This window comes from Nyctibius grandis, chromosome 8 (genome assembly GCF_013368605.1).
Source record: "Nyctibius grandis isolate bNycGra1 chromosome 8, bNycGra1.pri, whole genome shotgun sequence".
NCBI classification, from domain to species: domain Eukaryota; kingdom Metazoa; phylum Chordata; class Aves; order Nyctibiiformes; family Nyctibiidae; genus Nyctibius; species Nyctibius grandis.
Genome location: NC_090665.1, coordinates 14,554,651 through 14,580,452, shown reverse-complemented (window position 1 = coordinate 14,580,452; position 25,802 = coordinate 14,554,651). Strand labels below are relative to the sequence as shown.

The following is a 25,802-nucleotide window of genomic DNA, read 5'->3' as shown; positions in this document are numbered from 1 at the left end:
CATTTATTCATCGCAAGATCTGGGCTTGATCATCTCCACATTGTCTTAGCAGTGTTCATGGGTTCAGACCATTTTATCTGATACCGTAGATCTCATCATCGTAAAATTAAAACTTCTGAAGTCTTTGCAGTATCATTTTGGCAGTCTGTCAGAATAACTCCTGCTGTCATCCTTTTTAGGAGACTTGACTCTAAGCAAGATGATTGTTAGGGAAGAGCCTGCAGTGCTAGAAATTAGATCATTAGTTGCAAAGAAAGTTCAAACCCTATGATTTGGCAAAGACAGTTTTGGATAAATAGGCTCAGTGCAGTTTTGGAGTCTCCTTTTAGGAATATACTCATCATGGGTCATATAGTTAAGCACAAACTGCTGCATTTTTGGTACACCAATTTTAAAAATGTATTTCTAGGTATTCTGTATATAAGGCTGCTGCAACTTTACTGAGTTGACTCCAGAGAACCTAATAAAAAAATAAGGTGCAGAGTATGATGTCGCATTCATTCTTAAAATGGTCACTGACAAGTCAAATTTCTGCACTTTGAAACTGTAACTATGTATTTTAATCTGAGATGAATATATATTAATTTTCTAATAAATTTTCACATATTATATGATACACATATATGCAGATTTCTGCAAAATAGCAGACATAGAGTCAAAGAACATCTTCAAGATTATCTGTGTCTGAACCCCTTTAATTTGTCTGATCACTTAGGCATAACAGAAGACAGAACTGAGCTAATAAATTCCATTCTTTATATATTTATACACTGATTCATTTAGAGGCTCCCTGTCGAAAACATCAGTCACCTCAGGACACAGCATCAACAGACAATTAACGTTACATTTAATGCCAAGTACTTGTTAATGAAAACTAAACAGAGGCAAGTGCAGTGATGCAAACACACTATTGTTTCTCAGACAGTTCAGGCACAACATGAAAGGTAAAGCTAAAAATGCTTTTGTATGACTACATTTCATTTGATCTTCTTGCCCTACATGTAACGCCCACAGTAGTGCTTCAATTAAAAGATATTTACCTCTGATCCTTACATGATTAAATTAGAGAATATGCAAGAATCAATGACTGTATTATGGGGACTATATGTATAACTCTACTGCGACTAGAAATTTCTATACCCTCAGTTCTGCAGCCACCTGAGTTACTCATTAGTTTCAGTGAAGTGGCTGAGCAAAGAACAAGTTCAGTACTTTTCTTCTCTGTTGGGAAAAAAAAAGGTAATTGGTACATCCCAACTGTGTTTCCTCTTCCTTTGTCAGTCAGCCCCATATTATTCAGGGAGAGGGACAATGCTGTGCGATTAAGACCAATCACACTGCAACAACATCTGATAGACACCTACCATTACATAAAGTAACAAATATTATAAATTTTGTAATTCAGCAACCAAATGATAGCTAAAAAAAATATAATCAAAATTTACATACAACAGAAAAGAACACAGTAAATTAAATTCACGTTCCCATATCAAGAGTTTATCCAGCTCAAGAAACAAGATTCTTTAGCCAGCCTGCCTTGAGACTTTCAGCTGTTTTCACAGGTGTGGAGTGAAACACACATTATAAATAGTATGCAAATAAAACAAGGCCAAGGGAATAATCTATCAGTTGATCAGTGTGTTGTTCTGGTCTATAATTGATAAAAAGCAGGACAAAACAGGTTATAAAAGCAGCATAGAAGAACTGAAAACCTGTGGTTTTTTTCTTTAAAAAAAATGTGGGCGCTCTTGGTTCTCATAGGTGCTGCAGCTGTTTCTGCTCACCTGCAGGATCTCACCTTTGATGGGTAAGAACAGACATCAAGTTTTATATTTGCACAATTTCTTCTGCATGAGCAAAAGTCTTTCAGTTGACTTCCCTATTTCCAATCCAATCTTTTTCTCCCCTTTCAGGCAGAAGGTATTTCGTGTGATTCCGCAGAATGATGAGCAGGTGGAAATCATCAATTCCCTTGCCAGCAACATGCAGGTAAAGAACTTGGGGAAGGGGCTGTATTGCATTTGAAAGGAACATTCCTCCTTTTGTTCAACTAACATATATATCTTAAAAAAAAAATCATGCTACTGAATTAAAGACCTAATCTTGATTCCATTCAAGTCAGCTGGAGTGTTTCTTCAGAAGGAACAGGACAAGGTCATAAAGCTAGAGCTATACAAATACATTCTAATACCTTCCTAGAAAGTCTGGTTAACCCAGTCTGAATATCAAAGTGCCCACCAGAATTTATTAATAGAATAAGTTAATCTGAAATGCTGTACTCAGTGTGAGGTGCTTCCAGGAATGTTTTAGATAAAACATGGAAATTCCAACTGCCAGAACTTTTACCATTATAGGCAAAACACTTTGATTGTGTAAATGATCTAAAAATCCATACTCCCAACAAATTGAACTTTTCTTTGGCCTCTAGTCTCTCATGTCATCTTTTCTTCTCTGACTTTCCTTTAAGGCTTCCTTTCTCTCCAGCCAAGCTGCATGTTTCTTACTGACCTTGATGTAGATATATGATGACACAATGACATGAGAAAAAACAATAAAGACAGCAAATGTGTTTTCAATATTTCTCTTCAGCTTTGATGTTGTAAAATAGCTGTTGGTGAAAAAGACACCATTATCTGTAGGATGAAAGGATGGTATTTTTAACGAAGTACAGATGTGGATAACTATCATCAACAGGCTAGTATAGCATGCTGGAACAGTATTCTGTAGAAGAATATACTATTGAAATGGTGCTGCCAATATTAAGAAAATTAATACACCATGCTTGCTTTTAAGTGTGTAGTATAAAGGGATTGTTTGTTTTCTTCTAAGCTAAGAAAATATCCCTGTACTACCATTGTTATAGGAAGCAATTAGTCAGGACTGATGTAGTAGTATATCCTGGAATAGTCATCTCACTTGAAGACACATAGTTCATGAATGTACCCACCAGCCCCCATTTCCTTCACATTCATGAAATGAAAGGCTGAAAAGGCATTAGGCTGGCAAAACAGCTTTGCTTTCATTGGCCTTTAATAGGGCACTAAATCCAGAGGTCTGGAAGCTGACTTCAGCAAAAATGTGAAATAGTAATAGCGCTGTTGTTTGTCCATCTTGAACGAAACATCTTCTGAAGGCACAGGTTCCTCACACCAACTTCAGTGAAGTGAGTTGTAAAAGGACTCATACAGACAACAGTCTTTCCCAGCTAATTTGTGGAAAGTATTCATGTAGCATCCCTCTGCTGCTGAGTCAGGAGTCCATTTCTGTCTAACACTTAGAGGCAAAAACCTCCAATTAAATCTGTCCAAAGAATGAAAGAAGTGGTAAAGACAGTTATAATATTCTCAAGTCTGTATACACTCAGATGCTGTAGAATACTTGGCATTTGTGAAAATGTCACTGCCATCTCCAGAATTCTGCCATGTAAATTACAGGACCTAATAAAATCTTATTCAATTTCCAGCTAAAATCTAGGGTAATACTTCTGGCAAGCAAGATCAGGTCAGTGTAATAGGATAGGAATGAAATTCAGTATATTAATCAAAATCAACATCACCATCACACATACACCCACCTAAAAATCACAGCCACATGTATGTATTTATTTGTTTATGTATTCATTTGGCCTTCTTTCAGGTTGACTTTTGGCAGCCAGACTCTGTCACACTGGTACGGCCAAAAATGCAAGTTGATTTCCGAGTTGAAGCTGACAAGACTTTTGAGGTTGAAGATCTTTTGAAAGAAAGTGGAGTGGAGTATAGGTGAGTTTGTTCTCACTACTGTATTTTGAATAGAAGGAGATTAAATACCAGGGAAAATGCGTTCGATCTTTTCGTATTGGTCAACTGACCTTCCTGTCACAAACTTCATCCCTCCTGTGGATGCCTCTACTGCATTCAGCTTTCCTATGGCAGTTCAAATGGACTGTAGTTGCTCCGCGTTAAAGGGGTGAGGTGAAATGTTCATAGAGATAAGAGACAAGAAGCAAAAACTTACTACCAGGAATTTCCCAGAGGTGAAACCTCACTGCAGTACACAAGGGTGGTGTACAGAGGGGACAAGAAAGATTTCCCACTAAAGACAAAACGCAGCAAAGGTCTAGAAAGAGACAGAAAGTACACCAGATGGGTTTGCATGGGTTTGTACCAGGGAACTGAAGCCAGAAAATGGTGAGCCCCAAGGGCCACCATGAGGGGCTCCCCACTGAGTTCTCTAAGCTGCATAATGATAGCTAGAGGGGCAAAAAACCCCAACTGGTGACAAAGAGAAGACAATTGCCAGGTGAAGGGCCAAGGGAGTGGGGAGCACAGATTCCCAGGACAGCCTTGGGGTTACTCAAGTCACACAGCAGATCCATGGCAAGGATTTCTCCAAAGAGAGAGCTCTTAATTGGCTTAAATATTTCCTAAGTATATTACCCAGAAGTAAAAAAGCCCTGAGTTTCCATGATCAAATACAACTGCAGCATAAGTGGAGGGAATAGAGCACTCTGCCACATTACACATCCCTGAGAACAGAAGCATTGTAGTGAGTAGCACTAATGGGAGGGTAAGGAGAAAAGAGCAGGACCAGGCAACTGCTTATACTTTGTATTTTCCACTCACTATGCAAGCATTAACCAAGGATGAGAAGTTGACTTTGGTCTGGAGTGGATTGGGACTGTCTATCTTCACTGCTCCTTTAGCTCCACCTGAGCTTTGTAAATTGGCTTGGCCCAGCTTGATTATCAGGCTTCTTCAATGTGTAATGGATATTCTGTCAACATAATGTACTCAGACACTGAAAGTCAGTGTTACTTGATCAAATTCTCATGACTTCATTTGGCTGAGTGGAGAGTTTTTGTCTCTCAGCCCCCTTGTTGTTGCTACCAGACCAAACTCCTTCATTGGATACCACATAGTTCTCATTAAACATAACTTTTATGATCTGCTAAACTCAAGGATAATCCATCCCTAAACTTAGTGGCCTCATGTTAACCATGTCTGCTTTGGGTGCCGCTGGGGGAACAGAGTCTAAAAACATTCTAGAAGAAATCATTTTCAATAATGCCACAGCCTATATACAGCACAGGAATCCAATTTCAGCAGTATTTCCTCTTTGGCAAAGGAGGAGTTATTCTACATGTGTTAGTTTTTCCTATAATATTCACGAACTCCCTCAGGTCCATGCACAAATCTTTTGATTGCAACAAAGGCCATAATGTCTGGAAGGCGTCCCTGACAAACTTGAGTGGAGCGTCCTTGTGACAACCCAAGCCATTACAATTCTTTTGAAGTGCAGCTGCAGTGCCGTGACATCATGTCAATGTAGTTATTTGTGCTGTTTGTTCTGAAGGTTGGTGGCGCCTCACCAACTGGCCTCCTGCTCTCCTATCCAGATCACAAATGATCAAGGACGTATCCTGGATGCGTAAGATTTGTAATAATGTTAACACAAGCATTGGAAAAACAAGAGGACTTCATTTTTTGATAACCAAGGTTGAAATATAAGCAAAAGGTCCTCAAGAGTATGCTCGACAATGAGCTGTGCCTTTGTGTCAGGCCCAGGGAAAGATAAACAGGAGAGATCCAACCAATCCAGACAGGATGCTGGGGTTTTCTTGCCATTGTGTGTTCTACTTTAATAACCCACCTCACATGCAGTAAAGTAGCTTGGAGGATGGATAATGCCACCTGCAATAGAGCTGTCAAACCACACCTAAACTTTGGAAGCTTAGTTTGACAAAGAATTTCATCAGGCAAACATCTTTCTGTTGCTGCATGGGAGTGTTACGTTGCTGCAGTCTAACTGTCCTCCAGTGCCATAAGTTCAAGGGTGGGCCCTTGTCCTATTGACACAGAGGCAATCTGGCAACGTGAGCCAGTCCAGAGCTCATTTTCTACACATACTCTGTCTCAGCATTGCCATTCTTCCTAAAGCAAACTGTTGCCACGCTGGAAGTTTGTTAGTATGGGAGTAAGTAGGCTGGTGTTAATTAGGAGGAAGCTACTGCTCCCTGACCATTCTCATGGCAAGGTTGAGGCAGGAAGTAGGTTGAAACTTGAACCTAATATATCTTATTTTCAAACACATAAATCAATGCCCCCACATTTCACTTCACAATCCATGCGGCCTGAATTCCAGGAAGACCCTGAAACGTCTACCTGGTGCTTACTTTTCTGCTAGCAAATGGTATGTTTCTCTTTACACTTTTCATGGTGCCTTATTGCAGAGTTCTGATTGACAACCTGCAGGCTGCACTGGATGCCCAGTTTGACAGCAGAGCTCGTACCGCCAGACACAGCTATGAAAAGTACAACAACTGGGAAATGGTAAAGTCTAGAAGTTTGCCACTTTATTAGCTTGGTACCTTAGCGTCTGTAGTCAGAATGGCTTCTGATATGCTTCCAGCCTTCTTCCCTTTTCCTCTTCTGTTCCATCCATTAATACGATAACTTCTCCAAACCCTCCTTCTTCTCCTTTATTGCTCTGAGTTAATCTGTATAACCCATCCCCCTACACCTATAACCTCTACTTCTACTTCCAGTTCTGCAAAGAAACTCTGGCAGAAATTCAATGACCAGGCTGACATGCTTCACTACTAGTTTGCTCTTTCCCATTCACTCCTTCTCCCATCTCCTCTGCTAAAAAACTTGATTCCATTCCTTGCCCCAATTCTAACTCTTTATCTTCCACCATAAGCTTTCCCCACCTCCCTCTTTGTTTCACAGCCATGCTCATTTTCCTGACACATGATCTTGACATGTCACTCTTCACATCTTTGCAGTGGCTCCTTATCTTCCATTGCATCACAGTTCTTATACTTGAAAGTATGGCAATCCCTTTCATGTCTTTCCTTGCAAAAATCTTTCATTTTTGTGCCGATCATTGCCCACTAAGCACCTGTTACATTTTCAAACAAGAAAATTTGTATTTCCTCTCCGAGTGGTATCTATAGATCATATACAGCACTAATCAATTGTCTTCCACCAGAACTCTCCTAAAAAAAAAAAAGTTTCCTTTCACAAGACTATTTAAAAATAAGAACAAAAGCTCCTCTGACTGTGCAAAGGTTATTGGCATGCAAAAACCCACCATCATCCATAATGTCAACCATTATTTCTAGTATTCTCTTGCCAATTAGTCTAGATCTGTCTGCTGTTTTCCATCTTTTTCTTAGTTCATAGATAGCTCTTTGGGCATGAAATGCTCTTTTGTGTGGATGTGACAACTTTTTTGTGAGCTTCTGAAGGCACCTGTAACAAAGGGAATCTGCTCCAATATTAAGATAATAAAGGCTCTTATTACTTCCCTTAAACAATAAATAGAATGAAGGAGATTTTCTTTCTTTGGTATCTGGCATTGGTGGACTGTTCCTACAAATCCCTGTCCAGCAATTCTGTCAGTAATTCAAGAATGACGATGAATAAAAGAGCCATGAAACTGAAAAACATTACAACATGTAGAAGATTTAAGGCATTCAATCATAGAATCATAGAATCATTTTGGTTGGAAAATACCTTTAAGATCAAGTCCAACTGTTAACCCAGCACTGACAAGTCTACCACTAAACCATGTCCCTGAGCACCACCTACTTAGCTTAACAAGAAAACCAGTTTTCTTTTGTTAAGAGAGTTTAAGAGTTGACAAGGACGTATCCATATAGGGTTAGCATTCAAAGGGTTTGCAATCCACCAGCCATACTCCAACGACAAGTTTAGATAGATTAATACTAGAAAATCTTAATTCAGACATATAGCTCTACTACAAGCAGGAATTAATTCTTGGAAATCTACAAAATGTATTAAATATTAGGTCAAGCTAGATGCTCAGAAAGACCATTCTGGCTTGAAGTCTGTGAATTAATTACTCTGGACCTGAGGACAGAGACATCAGTAAATATAACCTACTTATTAAACAGATAGCTGCTTGGACTGCTGACGTTGCTGCTCAGAACCCACACCTTGTCTCTCGCAGTGTAATTGGGGAAACATACGAAGGACGGCCAATGTACCTTCTCAAAGTAAGTACTTTGATTTCTTTGTGCCAGACTTTTCCTCTATTAACCTCCACAAGATTATGATGTCTATTAAAACACCAATGATGCTAACATAGTAATATACATTTTGCAGAAAATCTGATACATTTTGTTCACAACTATGATTTTTTCATCTTTTAAGATTTTTTTTTAAAAGGGGCATAATTAATTATTAGAAGTTCAGACATATAAATTTAACCACACTCCTGAGAGCTATTTGAATGATCATCTACCTTTATGTTCTCTCCATCTGTTGCTTGTAAACCCATTTTCACTAAAAGGATCTATAAATGTCAGTCTCTCTAGCAATAGGCAACAAATTTGTTTGTATCTTCATCATATATAATTTGTTGGCATAACTCTTACAAATAAATAAGATACAGTGACTTAAATAAAGGTGAAAGGATAAAGATTACTTGCCCAAAATTGCATAAGCATTTACAATAATATATCAGTCAAGCATACAAGATCAACTCTTAGAGACAATACACGAAATGAATAAACAGTGCAGAATAATCAAATAATTGGGGGGGGGAGCTTATCTACATTAATAAAAATGAAATTATTAAGAGTCTACTGTTTTAGCTTGAGTATCATGGTCAGCTACAGCTGCAAGCACTCCATAGATTTCTATTTAATCAAGGAATGGTATATTTGTATAAAGTTTAACTTTTATTTTGTTCAAGACCTGGGTTTTCTATTGGTTTTTTTTCGTAGATGGGAAAAAGTGGTCCAAATAAGAAGGCCATCTTTATGGATTGTGGTTTCCATGCAAGAGAGTGGATCTCCCCTGCTTTCTGCCAGTGGTTCGTGAAAGAAGTCAGTAAGCTTAATGATGAGAAAGTATTTTACAAAATGCAATTATGTTTAAGAAAGTCTTGAGTGAGCAGCAAGAGCTGAGGCCACTGCTGATTGCTTTTTTTACCTCTAAATACTTGTCCAGACATCCATTCTCTCACCTCAGATGGTTAGGGTGTAACTACTTAAACCAGGTCTTAGTGGTTGTACCTGTAATTTTTCAGCAGCTTAAGACTACCTAAAAGGATTTGTAAGAGGTACTGACAACTACAAGGGTTACTTACACAGTCTATAATAAATTCCTTTTGGCACCTGTAGTCAGAGAAAGGTGAGACAAGCAAGCAAGTCTAGTAATACTATAAACATAGTCATGTTCTTTACATAGTCATAAGGAGTAGGGAATAAGGAAACTCCCGGGCACATCAGAAGGCATCTGAATGCACGTCAGAACAGCCGTCTTCCTACAGCATCAGGTGCTGTATTCCCTGCAACTAGCTTTACTCAGTAAGGAACAGAGAGGGTGGAAACCTACCCTCAGCTAAGCACAGAGTGTACTGAGGAAATGTACCCAAGAGAGGAGGAAAACTATAGATGAAGCTCCCTAAACTCCACTCAGGAATAGGGAAATGCATACACATCCCTTTGAGCTGCCACTTCAAGTTGTACAGAATGGTTTCTAAAACATGAAACCATATTCAGGAAGGAGCTGCACAGGTGAAATTAGCTTCATTTCAGGCTGGGATACTTTAGACCTTGAATTAAACAATTTTATCTATCTCCTTTGTCTTTTCATTCTCCTCACCACCAACATAAAGCAGGTGGGAGTTATCAAATGCTGCACAGTCTTCTCTGCTGAGAAGAAGTATATCCCCTCTCAGCAGGGGGAGATCAATCAATTTAGAAGAACAACTCACTGACTGAATCTCAAATTTTGTAAGACTTCCTGCTTGAAGATTAGAAAAAAAAAAACAAACCAAGAAGCAGCAGCTGGGATTTAAAACCCAAGTAAAGGAAAGCCAAAGTACATGAGTGAGCCATGCTGGCAGAGGCCTTGGTGGCAAGTATAATCTCAGCCTTATCAGACAGCCATGCGGCTTTGTGTAGGGAGCAGTGGAAATTGAAAGTGACATCTCAGTGGAGTCAATGGGAATGTAATTTCATTATCTCCTAATAAGGCTGCAGACAGTATGTGCTACCATTTTTCTCTCAGCAATTCACGTCACTACAGCTGTCATTTTCACTGTCTGGTCATTTAATTCATGGGTGTACCTGACACCAGCAGTGGCTCCGCTCAGTGGATCCAAGTGTGGATAGGCAGAAGTGCTTTAAAAGCGCAGTCCTCTGAGCGTCAGCAGCAGCTCACTTGGGATTGCTCCTAGACATAAAAGTAAAAAAAAAAAAAAACACCAAACAAAAAAACCCCACAACAACAAAAAACATGAGCAAGGTGGATTGTTATACGTATCTCCAAAAATAAAAAAAAAGCATAAAAAAATAAAACAGGAAAAAGTAAGTTCTAGGGATCTGAAACTGCTTTTCTAGACTCTACATCCACCCTTCCAACTTGTTAGTTACAGGACAATAGATGCCTTTCTCCATTGTATTGCTCCCTGTGTTGTCCTTTACATCTGTGTAGAGTAAAGGAAGCACGGGTGCAACATACTACTTACAATAAATTTCAATGACCCTTGCATGCTCCCTTGACACTGATATCAATCTGTGAACAAGCATACAAAGTGCCAGGCCATGAACAATCAGGATATACGGATTTATGGCAGGAGTTCTTACGTTTGTTATTCAATGTATGTGTCTGGTAAAGTGTACGGAAAAATCTGCCTCCCTATGAATATGTGCATCCACAGCATTATGACTAGAAATGTGTAAGGATGTTCTTTGGAAATATTCTCTATAAATTTGGTTATTTATGAAATTTCTCTGCACAACAGATATAAAAAATGGGAATAATAATTTTTCTTTCTCATATAAATTAAACCCAAACCTTAAGGTGACAGGATGTAGGGAGAATATATGGACAGAAACTTTGCTCTGTTTTTAAACAAGAGGCTAGTGGATGGAAATATCTTTCCAGTGATTTATCATCCTCTTCAAAATCAACATTGCTTTACCATACAATTTATCTACCAGAATGAGATGGCTTTCTAACACCAGCGTGGTTTGAGTCAGTGTAAATCCTCTAAGTATGTGTAATATCACAGAGCTGCCATCTCACATCGTGGAGAGACCTGGATGATTTTGCATAGCACATTTATTAATTCCTGATCCAGACCCAGGCCTTTAAATACACACAGGAGATACAGATCTGTGAAGGCATCATCAGCTTTTTCTACTTTTCTCCAACTAGGCTGTTGAGACCTATGGAAAAGATACTGTCATGACTACACTTCTCAACAGCTTGGACTTCTATGTTTTGCCTGTTGTTAATATTGACGGTTACGTTTATACTTGGACAAATGTAAGTAAGTACATTCTTCTTTCTCAAGAAGAGTATTGCTGGAAAAGCCAACTGTTAGAACTTTCTCTTAGTTTTGATCTATGCTTCATCATTCTATTTCAGAACCGCATGTGGAGAAAGACACGCTCTAAAAATGCTGGTAGCAGTTGCATCGGTACTGATCCCAACAGGAATTTTAATGCTGGCTGGTGCAGTAAGTGTCTGCTAACAATAGATGCAAGCGATCATACAGAGGTGCAATAGCCAAGGTGCTTAATTATAGATTTTCCCTACCTGATGGCTGGTCCATTTCAAGCTTGAATGAGCATTTTGGGGCAGTTTTGGGAAAAAAAAAGAGACTTTGTTTACTAGCATCATCAGTGTTGCTACTTCTATGAACATACATATACCCACACACATACATATATATATACACACTTACACACATATATACACACACATGCTCTTCTATGAGTTCAGAACAGAAACTGAAAGAGTTTGCTTTTGGTTGGTTTCACTCAGTGGAGAGGGGTTTCTTTTGAGTGGTTTCCACTTGCCTGGTTCCTGGAAGCATCCTAGAAATGGGGGGGATATGCAAGGAGAGGATTGTTAAATATTGAAGCAAATCAATATCCCAAATCACTTAGATAATATAGGGCTTTACAGCAATACTCATGTTCTTCCAACTATGCACACTGTACAGGGCATATTTATTTAATGCTATGTCATGTTGACCAGTGTCTTAACTATTCAATAAAATATTCTCTCCTCTGATATGGCATCTGTGTCAGTAGGAGTTCCAAGGCTTATCTACAAAAGTGGTGTCACATGACTCTCCTAACAACCAACTTTTTTCATTAAATACTCATTAAATTTACATTTCTTTCTAGCTCTTGGGGCCTCAAAAAGCCCCTGTGATTCCACTTACTGTGGCTCTGCACCTGAGTCTGAAAAGGAGACAAAGGCTTTGGCTGATTTTATTCGTGAATATCTTTCTACAATCAAGGCATACTTGACGATTCACTCCTACTCCCAGCTGCTACTGTTTCCTTATTCGTATACTTACAAATTACCATTGAATTACGAGGAACTGGTAAGTCTCTTTGTCATTTTGACATAATGAAAAGAATAAGTAAAAATCATCACTTGCTATTTAGGTCCGTTTAACTTCAAGCAGTTTCTTTAACATCTGGAAAGAATCTGTACTCCCAGTTTTTGAAAATGGTTCAGTCTTTCAGAGCAAGGGAAACCATGATGGCTTCAAGATAGTTCAAGCACAGGATAAACTCAAGAGCCTTATTTAATTTCCATATACACAACGAATTTGCCGCCAGGTCAGGTTTATCTTCCAGTCATGCTATACAGAAATCCACTATGCTGTGCAGGACTGCTTCTTCCTGACTCAGGAGGTTGCTGTGTATGTAGCTTTAATACATTACATAGAAACATTATGCCCTGTAAGTCAAGCTAACAGCTTAATAGATTGTAATAACTATGAAATGACTGAACTGGTATCATCAACAGCAGACAAGGATCTCTATCTACCACTTCCTACCGAACCTTAGTTCTCACAGAAGTAAAATGGTGAAACTCCTATTGACGCAGGTTCAGGACAACAAGGCAGTTTTTGTCAAAGGTATAATTAAAACCAGTTAGATACACAACAGGTAAAAAGTTTCAGTTCTGAGGCCTTTCTAAAAAGGCCTGGATTCAAACACACCTTTTATTTGGAAGAGGAGAGGATGAATGTGGTGTTTTAAAGGACAACACCTCTTTTATTCATCCTAGAGAAAGACCACACCCTAATGCCATTTAGGTAAGATAACAACAGTCTGGAATATTTTTTTTATCCTTAAAAACAGAGAGAGGGGTTAAAACTATTAAGTGTGTATAAAAGTTGTAAACATTTTATAAGGCCAAAAATCAACCATCATGAATAACAAAATGACTTCAGTTCTCTGGCATACTAGCAATTAGAAGATGTTGGCAGGGAAAACAACATAGCAAAACAAAACAAACAAATCTTGATTCCCCTTCTTTCCTGGATGCTGCCAAAAGTCCAAGGCAACAACACTGTTTGTTGCTCTGCTATGCAGGTTTGACAGATTTATGAGTGCTCCCAAATAGATGTCATGATCCTGAAGCACAAATACAAACTGAGGCCAACGGGGAAGTTTCTTGTTACATTTTTTTACAGCTTAAAAGAGAGGATGCAATTAAGATGAAGATTTTATTTTCTTAATTTATATTCCAGAAATTTTTATATTCCAGGGAACTGTAGTAATTTCTTGTCTTCAGTTTTTACAAAAGCTTCACGTTTCACACATTGCAGTTCAGTCTAATGTAATAAAACAACACAAAACCCTGGAAGCTGCTTTGTTGTCAGGATTACAAAGTTCCCATGTGTTAAAAATTTTCATGACATTCTGCCCAATTTTTTGAATCAAGAGCAAATGTGATGAAACATAACTAAACGTACAGCATGTTTCTCACAGTATTAAATGGAAAAAGTTTACATTGACAGCTCATTATTAAAACAATCCTTAACAATGAGAAAGAACCTGTGTGCTTTTCTAGGTTTTCAAATTCTATTACGAAATTAAAATTTTATATTAGCAATGTTCTATTCTAATACACAGTAAAATTTAATGAATCACCCATACTAAGGTTCTACAATTTTTATCAATAAAAAACTCTCCTTTCCTGCCATAGAGGACAATTCTGCTATTACCACTCAGCATAAAAAATAAATAGCTCAGGAATGCAGGCTACATATTTCTCTTCAACCATTAGATTTCACTTTGTAAGTTAGTCTTTCCAGCATCACTTTATCCTATATTTTAAATCGGGCACACTGATCCCAGAGGGAGTTCCATTATTTTCCACTACAAAGCAATCACAAATCTCACCACCATGACAAGGTGACCTTATGAGTGTTTTTCACGTCTTAATTAAGGGAAAATATTTCCTCTATTGGTGATCCCAACAAAAAGACAGCAGGATCCCAGAGGTGTTCAACTTGTGCAGTATCTGATTTTAACAAGGGAAGACTTCTTGCCAAAAATCCTTCTTTTGGAGAATGAGATCAGAGTATCACCCAATCAACATTGTCTGTAGTTGGGATAATTAAACAGAAAGGGCCTAATTCACTGCAATGTCAGTGAATTAAATAGAAAGACTTGACTTCAACAGGCTCTGGGTCAGGTTCGAAAGTGCAGCTTTTCACGTTACTTCAAACACATTCATTTAAGCTGTGACTAAAGAAAATTTAAGATTTTCAATCAACTATTGTACTTGCTTGAAATGAGACAGCTAGCAAAAGAGATATTATTTTGTACGCCAATTGTTGTGTTTCATGTCTGAAAGTTCTGTCTAGATTTAGAATTTAGAGAAATGCTGAAGAATGAGAATCTCAACATTTAATAGAAATTGTTTGGGCAAATAAAAGGATCATAAATCATTTCGCAAATAAAGAAGGAAAATTTATAGTGCCATTATCTTATCTTAGATGTTATTTTTACTCTGACAGATCTAATAAATTAAAGGAAATATAGCTGCAATTTCTTATCTCTTTCAGTGAGCAGCTGGACATGTGCTTAAACAAAACCTCACGTCTGCTTATCGTTAACAACGTTTTGTTCCATTGTATTTAATTAAAGGTAGCGTAATACCATGGGGCTTATGCCGCATTCCAGTGTCAGAGATATAGAAAGGCACAAAAACTGAGTAATTTGAGACTGAAGACACTAAGTCTGCAGAAGAGAAAGATCTAGAGAATGCTTGTACCTTCCTTTCCTGCAAGCATACTGAACGGCGTGTCCTTGGGGCTCAAAAGACTTTTTCCTGTTCACAGCCTCAAGAAATCACCAGGAGGCATAAAACTGTTCTGGTTTTGGTTTCTCAGGTAGAATAGGGCACTCTGAGAATCCCAGGTATCCTTGATCCTCCACTGCATTGCTATAGTAAATCAGAACAACCTCAAAGTTACTGTAACTTACTTTGAGTTGGGGATTAGAACTATCTCTCGGCCACCCTGGCACTGGGGCGTGAAACATGATGAAAGTCACGTATGTCCCTTCCTTCCCACAATTTCCCACTCTCCTTAGATGCAAGAGGAGCACTGAGGATCTCAACACCACAGCTCACAAGGATTTTTCCAAAACTTTTCTCCCTTTATTCAGGGTGGTTGTTTTGTTTTTCCCCCTGCTCCTGGGGTGTTGCACAAAACTTTCACTGTTAACCAAACAATACTTGAACAATAAAAATAAAAACACCCAAGACAGGGAAATCTAGGTCAGGAATTTCTCAGAAGTTACACAATTTTCTGGTGATGACACCCTGAAAGAAATATGTACTCCTTTTGGTGAATCACATTTTGCCTGCTTCATAATCCTCCTGACTCATTCTTTACTATACCCTGGAGTGTTACCCTGCACACAGAATACACACTTGAATCCATCTCCTACAGAGAACAGAAGCATTAGCTTTTCACAATTAAAAAACGTGCTTGGCAAGAACAGTATCTCTCCACACCCCAAAAAGATTTTTTTTAATCTTTATTTTACTATTCACATTTTTGTCCTCTTGCAATAAAGAACTCTGTATTTAATCACACTTTTCACAAACAGTTCAGCCTATATTTTTTAATCAGTTCATATTTTGGCATTAGGTCACCCTATGCTTTCCTCATTTTCAGCAGACAAATCTAGCTTTATCAGTTCTTGTTTGTATTTGAGTTGGCTCTGAATTATAATTTGATAGAGCAGAGGAATGTGCATCATGCCCGCCCTTCCTTTCCAGGTTCAATTCGATCTCTCAAGAGAGAACAAACTCAGCTGCCAAATACATGTCTGCAGCCAGCTCATACTCATTGTCAGATTCATGTATGTGTATTATTACAGTTTGGCAGGCTGCAGAATATTATATTAATTTACAATACAAGGTAATTTTCTAGAGACAGGATTTCAGTTTGTATTACTTGAAGGCGTACTGGCCACACTGGTTGTCATTTAAGCTCACTGAAATTCACCTTCCACATTGGGTTGGTCTAGCATTTCATTTCCTCTTGAGTGCTTAAAATAGGATACAGTAGAAAATGGAGATATGCTCAGGGTCTGTGCAGCCTGCAAGGGTGAATTTCAAATATATTGCATGACTTGTGAATATCATTCTGATTATTTAACCTAATGCCTGGGAGCAGTGTCTTTTCACTCTGTTTAAGATATATGAAGACCTGTGGGTAAGAATTTTTGAACAGCAAAAATCCTATCATCTAAGAGACTCGGACATACCAATGAGGAATGGCAACCTATGCTGTTGTATCTGTGGTGTAGCAAACTCCTGGGATTGTACTACTTGTTACAAGTAAATATTGGTAAAGTCAACTGGGAAGCACAACAAACAGGAAAGTGGGAAGAAAAGCAATATTTGGAGTTGGCTTCACAGCTCCTCCAACAAGTTTGCCACAACAGATGTCCTACAACAGAACTGCTTGGTAGTGACAGTCTTACAGTTGTGAAAAGAATGTTTTTAGTACCAGCCTCTTCCAGGTGAAGTTCATGTATGAATCTGGCTCAAAGACAAGAGTCTCCAACAGGTGTAGGGCACACTCACCTTAACCCAGTCACACTGGAAACCCTCTCACCAGGGATCGACTTCTTAAATGCTCTGTGAGACTGCCACAGAGAAACAGGCTTGTAAAGAAAAAAGAAGCATCATACTGAAGTCCTCCGCTTGGCTGGATTCCCTGGACTCTTAGGGGAGATGCTTAACTATGAGCAACAACAGAATAGTGAACTAAATTACACATCAGTCATAGATTCTTTTGAAGGGAGTCTGGTTTTATTGGCAAAACAAGAAGCCTCAGAAGTTTAGCTTCACTTGGCTAAAGCTGACTTTGCAAATGACACATTTTCAGACTTTCATTACAAAGGAAGTTGAGGGTCCCTTAAGCAGCACATGGATCGAGGTGAAGTGAAAATACAGTTTTCAGCCTTGGGCTGAACAGTTTGCAGTCCAGTGAGGGAAGAGAGCAAGAGCTCCAGTCAATCAGTGAAAAGGCTTCTTCAAATCACTGGCAGACGGTGAGGGCAAAGGGAGTTGTCCACATGCAGCAGCTGCACAATCAACGTCCCTGAAGTGTTTCTAAACAGCTGCAATTTGCTGGCAAATCTAGCCTGATGATACAAGAGTAAAATGAGAGAGATGCTCCCAAAAAATTACCTATTAACCCACAGAAGATGCTTAGCCTGATCATTTATCTTGTTAGTTCAAAACTCCAGATGTGGTGAAAAAGAGAGGCCAGTAACATATCTTTCATTAAAAGCTAATAACTGAAAAAATACGTTTAAAGGCTGTGAATTATGTAAGATAATGGCAACTGAGAACACAGCTCTGCTGTCTTACTGGCCCCTGCACTCTGTACACAAGATCAAGCAAAATGTTAGTAATTGCTGTGTAAACACAGATGGGTGAGCAGCACAGGGAGTACTACCTTCTGCTGAAATGACCAGCTCTGCGAGTTCAGCTGCAAGTCGGAAGCTGAAACGCCATTTCTGCTCCCAGTTACAAGGTATTAATTTGGAGTTATTTCTAGGACTTCAAGGCGCCAGTTATTTCTCTGCTACTATAACTCTCTGCAAAATTTTCCTTGAAAGAGAGGGATTCTTAACAGTAAAAAAACAAACAAACAAACTCCAAACAAACCACCACAATTCAGTTAAGCCAGTTATGCAGAGAGATTAGAAAATCACTCAACAGCAGAGTATCAAAGGTCAAAAAGATAATGATGTTTCTCCTTGCAGCTGTATTCCAAATAACATACAGGCTTGAAAATCCAAATCACTTTTGAAAAGCTAAATATCACTTCCCCTTTTGAAAAATGTCAGACATTATTTATATACCTCTGCATAAATCTCCATGTTATTTCCTTTTTATGGATGGTTTTGAGTAATTGTACTATTTAAAAAAAAAGACAAAAATTTCCTCATTTTATATTTATACTCACAAGTATTTACTTAATTTTTCTTATTCCTACTGTTTTATATTATATGATTATTAAGAGTTGACTTTAGTTCCTATAAAGTTGAAAATTTTTTTTTACCTTTAGGTTTTGGACTATAAATCCATTAGGAAAGCAAATGACAGTCACTCAAAGGAAAAAAATCAGATATCAAAACTCCTGATAAAGTTGCATTTCATGATGAAGTCATGAATGCTCAGTCATGTTTTTCACTTAGAGAGGGTCATTTAAAATACCACCTCCATCTCCAAACTGGAGAGCTTGAGGAAGTTGTTTATTTGGATTCCAGGCTCTTAACAGCTGGAAATCTCAACTGCTCTTTCTACAAATCTCTCTTCTTACAACTTCCTGGCCAATAATAAAAAATCCCTCAGGTACAAAGGTTTCCTGACATACTTTTTCTGGTATCTGCTCTGGCATGATTTAAAGCCATCATTTGGCAGCTGAGAGTAAGGAATGCCCCATTCTTCCCAAAGAGCAGCTCTGCTGTTCTATTGTCCCTACCATGCAGTTTACTAAAGAGAGAACAAATACTAGTTAACAATAGGTCCATACATAATATCAGACTATCTTTACAAATTTCATTTCCACTTTGCATAAATTTGAAAGGAGGAAGAATCAGTTTACTTTTAAAAATTAATTTACTATTGAGAGAAGATTTGACTTAAATCTCACCTGCTGATTAAATGTAAAAAAACCAAAAGATGACTGAAGAAAACATGGTATCACTAGCATGTAGCAGTCTGCAACCTCTACAATGTGTTAAAAATTGTTATGGATTTTAGAAAAATCAGCTTATTCAGGGATTAAAAAAACCTAACCAAACAAAAAAACCCCAACACTGGAAAGAGCTACTCCAATTGCTCCGAATCAAAGATTTTGAAACACAAAGCAACAATGTTCTTCCTACAATTGCTTCTGTTTGGACAACAGAAAGGCCAGAAACCAAACCCCACATTTAGGTACAGCCAATGTTATAGGTGGAAGAACAAGCTTCAAATACTCTTTGGTCTGCCTTGTTTAAATACTCTCAATGTGCTAAATGACCACAAATTCCTACAGCAAACTCCTGTAATTCCAGGATGTTCAAAATCCAGCATTTGGGAATGGGGAAACACTTGCAATTCTGCAATGAAGTAGGCTGCCGGTGCTAATGCAAACTATTTTGATGCTGTTTTGTAGAAACTGAGAAAGCTTTCTCACTTAACTAAGATTTTCTAAACACATTGTCCAATATGCCTTTTCAAGTAATCCACAGGAACACTTGAAGCATAAGGATGAACAGAGAATATTTTACAATGTATCTTCCCCTGGGAAGTAAGCCAGAGTATAACCTACAGAGAAAGAAGGGGCTTGAAGAAATTCCTGGAATAGTAAGCATTCAGCTGCAAGCTGTAAAGAAAGATATGGCAACCCATTGCTCTGCTTTCAAAAATCATTCATATTTATCATCTGTTAGTAATAGTTTTCATGTTTTATTACCAACATGCTGTATAATGAAGAACTGGAAAAGCCACATGTTCCAAAGTCTGTAATTTTCCTTAATGCAAACATACCAAGTTTCATAGTACTATTGATGGGCCTGATCCAGCCCTCACTGAAATCAGTTGGAGTTGAATGAGTCCCTCTGTGCACAGGAAATGAATTGAAATGAATGAGACTACATATGGTTCCAAGGTAATTTATGCCTTTTTCTGGCTGTTAATATTTATAAGACCTTAATCTGCTTCCACTTGTATCAGTGTTCAACTCCACTGACTAAGCTGGAACTTAGTCAACTCCACTGACTCTACTCTGAATTTATAGCTGTATGAATACAAGGAAGAGAAAGGCTATTGTATGTTTGTAATTTACTGTACCAAGTTATTACTATTCTCTAAGATTCTCTTATCTCTAAATAAGATTCCTTATTTAGTTTTTCATCTTGTACAAATTTCTTCTAAGTATAGAAAATCCTGTTACCTATCGTCCCCTTACCTATCCAAACTATACTGGACTATACAGCAGGCTGTACATCCATACAGCAATACACAGACTGGACTATACTCCATTAAAGCTTGGAGAACGAGCTCTTTAACTCTTAATCTCTTTTCACAACAACAGGACAAGCTGTGCCTTGTCAGCTACTGACATCTAGTCATTCTGAGAGGCAAACAACAGTTTTCAAATAAAAACTTCTCAAGCACAGCTCTTCAGTTTATTCAGCAATGTATTTGCTTAGATTCAATCAGAAAGCTTCTGAAAATCTGCATTTATCGTTCTTTTCCTACAGAATTCCATTGCTCGTGGTGCATCCGAACAGCTGGCCAGTTTGTATAACACCAAATATACGTATGGCCCAGGAGCTAAAACAATCTGTAAGTACTGGCCTAAATGTGCTAGCCATCTCTATTAAGTGCTAATAAGACTATCAAATGCAGTTTTCTAGCGATTTTTGTTCCTCTTCCTAAGTAGTCCCCTTCTTTCTCCACATGCATATACTCAGAGGTATATATGGAATCTGTCATATCTGAAACATGGGATGATATATTCCTTAAGGATCCCAGGGAGTATGTGACCCCCTGGAAGGTAAAGTGATGTGGTACAGTGTTTAGGAATTCAAGTGCATAGCATGAATTCCTAAATCATACACAGCTTAGATTCATTTCCAGTATCTCCAAGTCAAAGTGAAAAGACAATGTGAATCCTAAAGAATGGCTTCAACCACTCTAGCAACACAGATAATTATTTTTTTTACTTTGCATTACAGTCTGAGAAATGTACTAATTACAATTCCATTCTTCTACCCTTCTTGGGAACTCAGCTGTCCGGATAAGCCCTTTGCAGTGTCAAAGGCAAGCTGAGGTTGCCAAATCTAGATTTCTAGAACTTTAATATCTCCTATATTTAAGATCTCTTAATTTACTTAAATATGGAAACTAATCTCTTTTCCCTATTTCTCTTTCCTTAAATAATTTCAAAAAAACCCCTTTAAAAAACAGTCTTAGAATTTTTAGAATATTTATGGAGATTTTTCCTCTAAAACGTTTTGGTGATGCTTAGCAATTCTGGAGGCTCCTTCCTTAGCAAAAGAGACTGCCTTCATTGTACCAAAGTACTGAGAAGGGAGGGAACCATTTGTCCAGAAGAAAAAGATGAAGCTGATATTCCAGATCTGCAGTTCTTTCAGATCTGTATGAACCTCAAAAAGCCACCCAGTGAGAGGGTATTTGCTTCTGCTACCGAATCTTTCTAAGCATCCCCATGCAAGCATGCCATCCTCCTGTTCCTTAGACATTCCCCCCATGGTCTCCCCACAATATTGACAAGGAGGGAGCAGCTAGGTTGTCTACGTTTTCTTGCATGCATCAGCTGGAACAAAGCTCACAAATGGCCTAAAATCACAGATTTTTTTCCATGAGCAGGAGAAATCAGTCAGTTCCCTGAATATTCCTTTTTATCTGTCCTTTCTACATTTCTGGCTACACAACTTGACTCCAAAGTATATCACATTTCAATGTGTAGCCACACTTTTCCAGTTAAGCTTTATTTTATTTCTTTCTCAACAGATCCTGCCGCAGGGGGCTCTGACGACTGGGCTTACGATCAAGGCATCAAGTACTCTTTCACTTTTGAGCTCCGAGACACTGGTAGATACGGTTTTATTCTCCCTGAATCTCAGATAAAGCCAACCTGTGAAGAGACTCTACTTGCTGTTAAATATATTGCCAGTTATGTCCTTGAGCACTTGTATTAGAATGGAGTTCTAAAAACTATTAAAGAAGTTTTTGTTCAAAGATGCCTTCTTTTTTCTTCTTCCCTAACAATAGGTTTTTATTTCTCTTTACTTAATGTTCCTAGTCAAATCCTTAGTCCATCATAGGTCAATAAAACTACAAGTTTGTCAAGAGAAATTACATCTTTTATTAAGGCAACTGATATCATCAGGGGGGTCTAAAAAGAAAGAGTACAAGAACCTTAATCAACTTCAGGTAAAGTTACGTTCCCTTAATGATTAAAATTATCTTTGTTCAGTCCAGAGCAGATGGGCAGAGCATTAGAACTTATACAGCCTGAATGCTAAACAGAATGGAATCAGCTAGGTGATTCATATAAATGCACTTTCATCCAACCATTAATGGTGACAGTAGCAAGGAAAAGTTCACATCACATACTCCTAAAATGATGTTAGCTGTGAGATGCTCTCGTGAATTTTCTCAAAACCCACCCTGGATCTGCACCATCACTGAAAACTAGTTTGGATCTGAGGTCACTACTAGTCCAATCTGAACTCGGTGCTGAAGCTTATAATTACTATTCGTTTTAAAGACCAAGACTTGATACTAATCATGCTATAAACTACCCTGCATTTAAGGCTCTCACGCTCACTACAGTAGTGTTTCTCAAAATATTCTCAGAGTCCTGGTACTTCCTGGGGCCCCACATGTTCCTACTGTCATGAGCGGAAGAATCGTAAACAGCCATAAAGACTAAGTCTGGTGATAAACGATTAACTGTTTCTTTCATGAGAAGCTGTAAAGAATTATCCCCTCCCGATCAATTTTCTGTACAGGTAATGTGGGTCTGATTGGGTCAGAGTGATAAATGGCCACTCTGGGCAGCTTCCTCAGGCAGCTGCAAAAAATGTGTCTGGCATTTATTAATGCTGTTTAGAGCTCGGCTAATATGGGACACACTCAGCAGAAAGATGGGGAAAAACCTTATGTCAACACAGACCTGGCTGATCTCCCTGCCACTGCTGGAAGCTCTGAACAGAGACTTCCGCTGTCCGTCGAAGCTCCTGGAATTAGGACTATTTCTGGCAGGTCCCTAGCTGAGGCACTCAAAACAGCCCATGAAATGCATCTTACAGAGAAAATGGTTCTCCCAAGAGAATAAACAAATTCAGACCTGTCAAAAACTAAGTGTTCTCCTTTTTTGCCTCTTCTCTGTGGAGGGAAACAGAAAGACAAGGTCCAATTTAAAATGACACTTTCATTTACATGAATAAGAAAAAGAAAGGAACACATCCACTAGCCCACTCCAATTAGCCCAGCAGCACTTAAGACTAAACTGGTCTTCGCACATGACTGATCCATCTGGTTTTGATCACTGGTGAAACTGAACCCATGTGTGAAAGTAGCACGTACCAGTAAAAAGACATGTCATTCTGTTTTGCAAGAGAAGTGGGGGGAAGGATAATCAACATTGCTAAAAATAGCACAGTTTGCAAGCAGAACATACCGGCCAGAGCCAAACATGTCACAAAGGGCAGAAAAATAAATTACTCAGAATATAAAATATTTTGGCTAATTTTAACTAAGTATTAACAACCACCCAGGGACTCTCCTGACTATAACTGTACTAGTTGGGAAGATACCACAGGCCTTACACCGACTGCAAGGTGAATTGATGACACTCAGCACCACTCACAACTAGGAAGGCTCTTCGTAGGACTGCAGTCAACCAAACATGCAGTTACAAATACCGTTGAGGGGTAGGTCACCACACTTAGCAGCTCCAACAGTGTTAAGGTTACTCCAGTTAACTTAAAACTGTGACTCTGTTGCCAAATACGGCACACATTCGGTAGCTCTGACGTTCACAAAGTCAAACCACAGCAAGGCGGCGATACGCAGCTTTTCTGTGCCTTCTCCACGGAAGGCACTCCCCAGCACCTCTGGTCAAATTACATAGACGCAGAGAAGAAGAGCAATTAACTGCAATATATCATCCATGCAGCTTGGAACATAAAACAAAGAATATATAGGAGAAATTTAAGCAGGAAAGGGCTTTCTGCTAGCAGGTAAGCTGTTAGGGCAGAGGCACGGAAAGAAAACACGGAGAGGAAGCAAAGGTTCAGCAACAAGTCACAATGCTTCAAATTTCAGCATTGCTTTCAAAAAACAGAAAATCCATGTGCAAAACTGATTGAAAATATATTTTCAAAGATGCCATCGTAGTAACTTGGAACCAATTCCTCAGTTATGAAATAGTTCTCACAGAGAACCAGAAGAGACACAGGAAAAGAAATAAAAACATATTATATGGATGATGGAGATACATTTTGACATTTGTAAAAGGTGGACTTTTTCAATAACCCTAATGAAAAATTTCCAGTGTTCTCCAAACTGAATCTTTTTGTTGCTTTCTAAAACCAAATAAATCCATAAAGAAACAGTAAATATTTTACCAATGTTAAAATATAAACAAAACCCACCTCACAATCAATCCGTGGTTTTGATTTTTCTTTAATTGCACAGTTTAAGCTGAGTCTTTACTGGGAACACTATAAGCCCACACTGCAATTTCATAGCATATAAGAATATTTTTAACCATAATCATGTTTATGAAAAAAAGCCATGAAAGAACAGCCTGACATACCTGGGAATTTTGTGAAGAAAGGAAGGCTCTCTCAAAGAAATACCAGCAATGTGCACTCACAGCAAGGAAGGCCAGCAGTGTCCTGGGCTGCATTAGGCGGAGCGGTGCCTGTGGGTCAAGGCAGGTGATCCTTCCCCTCCACTCAGCCCTGGTACGGCCAAATCTGGAGTGCTGGGTCCAGTGCTGGGCTTGCCGGTACAAGAGACAGGGACACACTGGAGCGAGTTCAATGAAGGGCCATAAAGATGATTGAGGAGCATCTGTCATACAAGGAGAGGCTGAGAGAGCTGGGACTGTGCACCCTGGAGAAGTGAAGGCTCAGGGGGATCTTACCTATGTGTATAAATACCTGATATGAGAGTTTAAAGAACAGAGTCAGGCTCTTCTCAGTAGTGCTCAGCGACAGGACAAGAGGTAATGAGCACAAATTAAAGTACATGAAACTCCATGTGAATATAAGACAACTTTTTTACTGTGCGGGTGCCCAAACAGTGGAAGAGGTTGCCCAGAGATGTTGTGGAGTCTTCATCCTTGGAGGTGTTCAAAATTTGACTGGACATGGCCTGAGCAACCTGCTTTAGGTGACCCTGCTTTGAGCAGGAGGTTGAATTGGATGGTCTCAAGTGGTCCCATCCAACCTCAACTGTTCTGTGATCCTGTGAGATCAATCTCTGCCTGATGCAGGCCAGCCAAGGACTAAGAAGAACAATTTCAGCTTTTCCTATTTGATTTCCATTGCTCCTTTAATTAGATAAATAGAAAGGGATCATTCTGTTTTCTTGGTTAAGAATCACATAAAAAAGTTGCCATCTTTCTCATACTAAGCTATTGTTTAGCTAAATACATTCAAACAGTCAGTTCATTTCAGTACTCCAAAACTCAAAAGGAATTAAGAACTGATGAAGTATTTTAAAGACAATGCACTGTTCACATGCCAGGTCTTACAGGAGTGATATTAGAGAGACCAGATCACTCACAGAGGAAATGTCCCTTCAGTACAGATCACAGTTACAAAGGCAGCACTATACACGTTCTTAATTCCTTAATGTATAAAGCAGGTAACTCACACACAAAAATGAATGAAGTCCCGACAGTTGTGTGAGAGTTAAACACGTGCTTCTGGGGAAGATATTTCCAAGCTTGCTCAAAGT

The 25,802-nt window shown here is 38.7% G+C and overlaps 1 protein-coding gene across 1 annotated transcript; it reads left to right on the top strand.

Moving 5' to 3' along the window:
- The first annotated feature begins 1,736 nt into the window (after window positions 1–1,736).
- CPB1 (carboxypeptidase B1) lies at window positions 1,737–22,024 on the top strand. Its single transcript, XM_068406723.1, has 11 exons — window positions 1,737–1,807; window positions 1,914–1,989; window positions 3,637–3,761; window positions 6,212–6,311; window positions 7,901–8,002; window positions 8,735–8,836; window positions 11,178–11,288; window positions 11,391–11,481; window positions 12,158–12,360; window positions 20,561–20,645; window positions 21,837–22,024. Exons 1-11 carry the CDS (start codon window positions 1,737–1,739, stop codon window positions 22,022–22,024), a joined length of 1,254 nt encoding a protein of 417 aa, XP_068262824.1.
- Window positions 22,025–25,802: the final 3,778 nt, after the last annotated feature.

Bases quoted from the DNA above. Each gene is read 5' to 3' on its own strand.
- CPB1 (XM_068406723.1), top strand. From the start codon at position 1,737: ATGTGGGCGCTCTTGGTTCTCATAGGTGCTGCAGCTGTTTCTGCTCAC. The intron at 8,837-11,177 runs GTCAGTAAGCTT...TTCTCCAACTAG, and splicing joins GCCAGTGGTTCGTGAAAGAA to GCTGTTGAGACCTATGGAAA. The intron at 12,361-20,560 runs GTAAGTCTCTTT...CTTTTCCTACAG, and splicing joins CATTGAATTACGAGGAACTG to AATTCCATTGCTCGTGGTGC.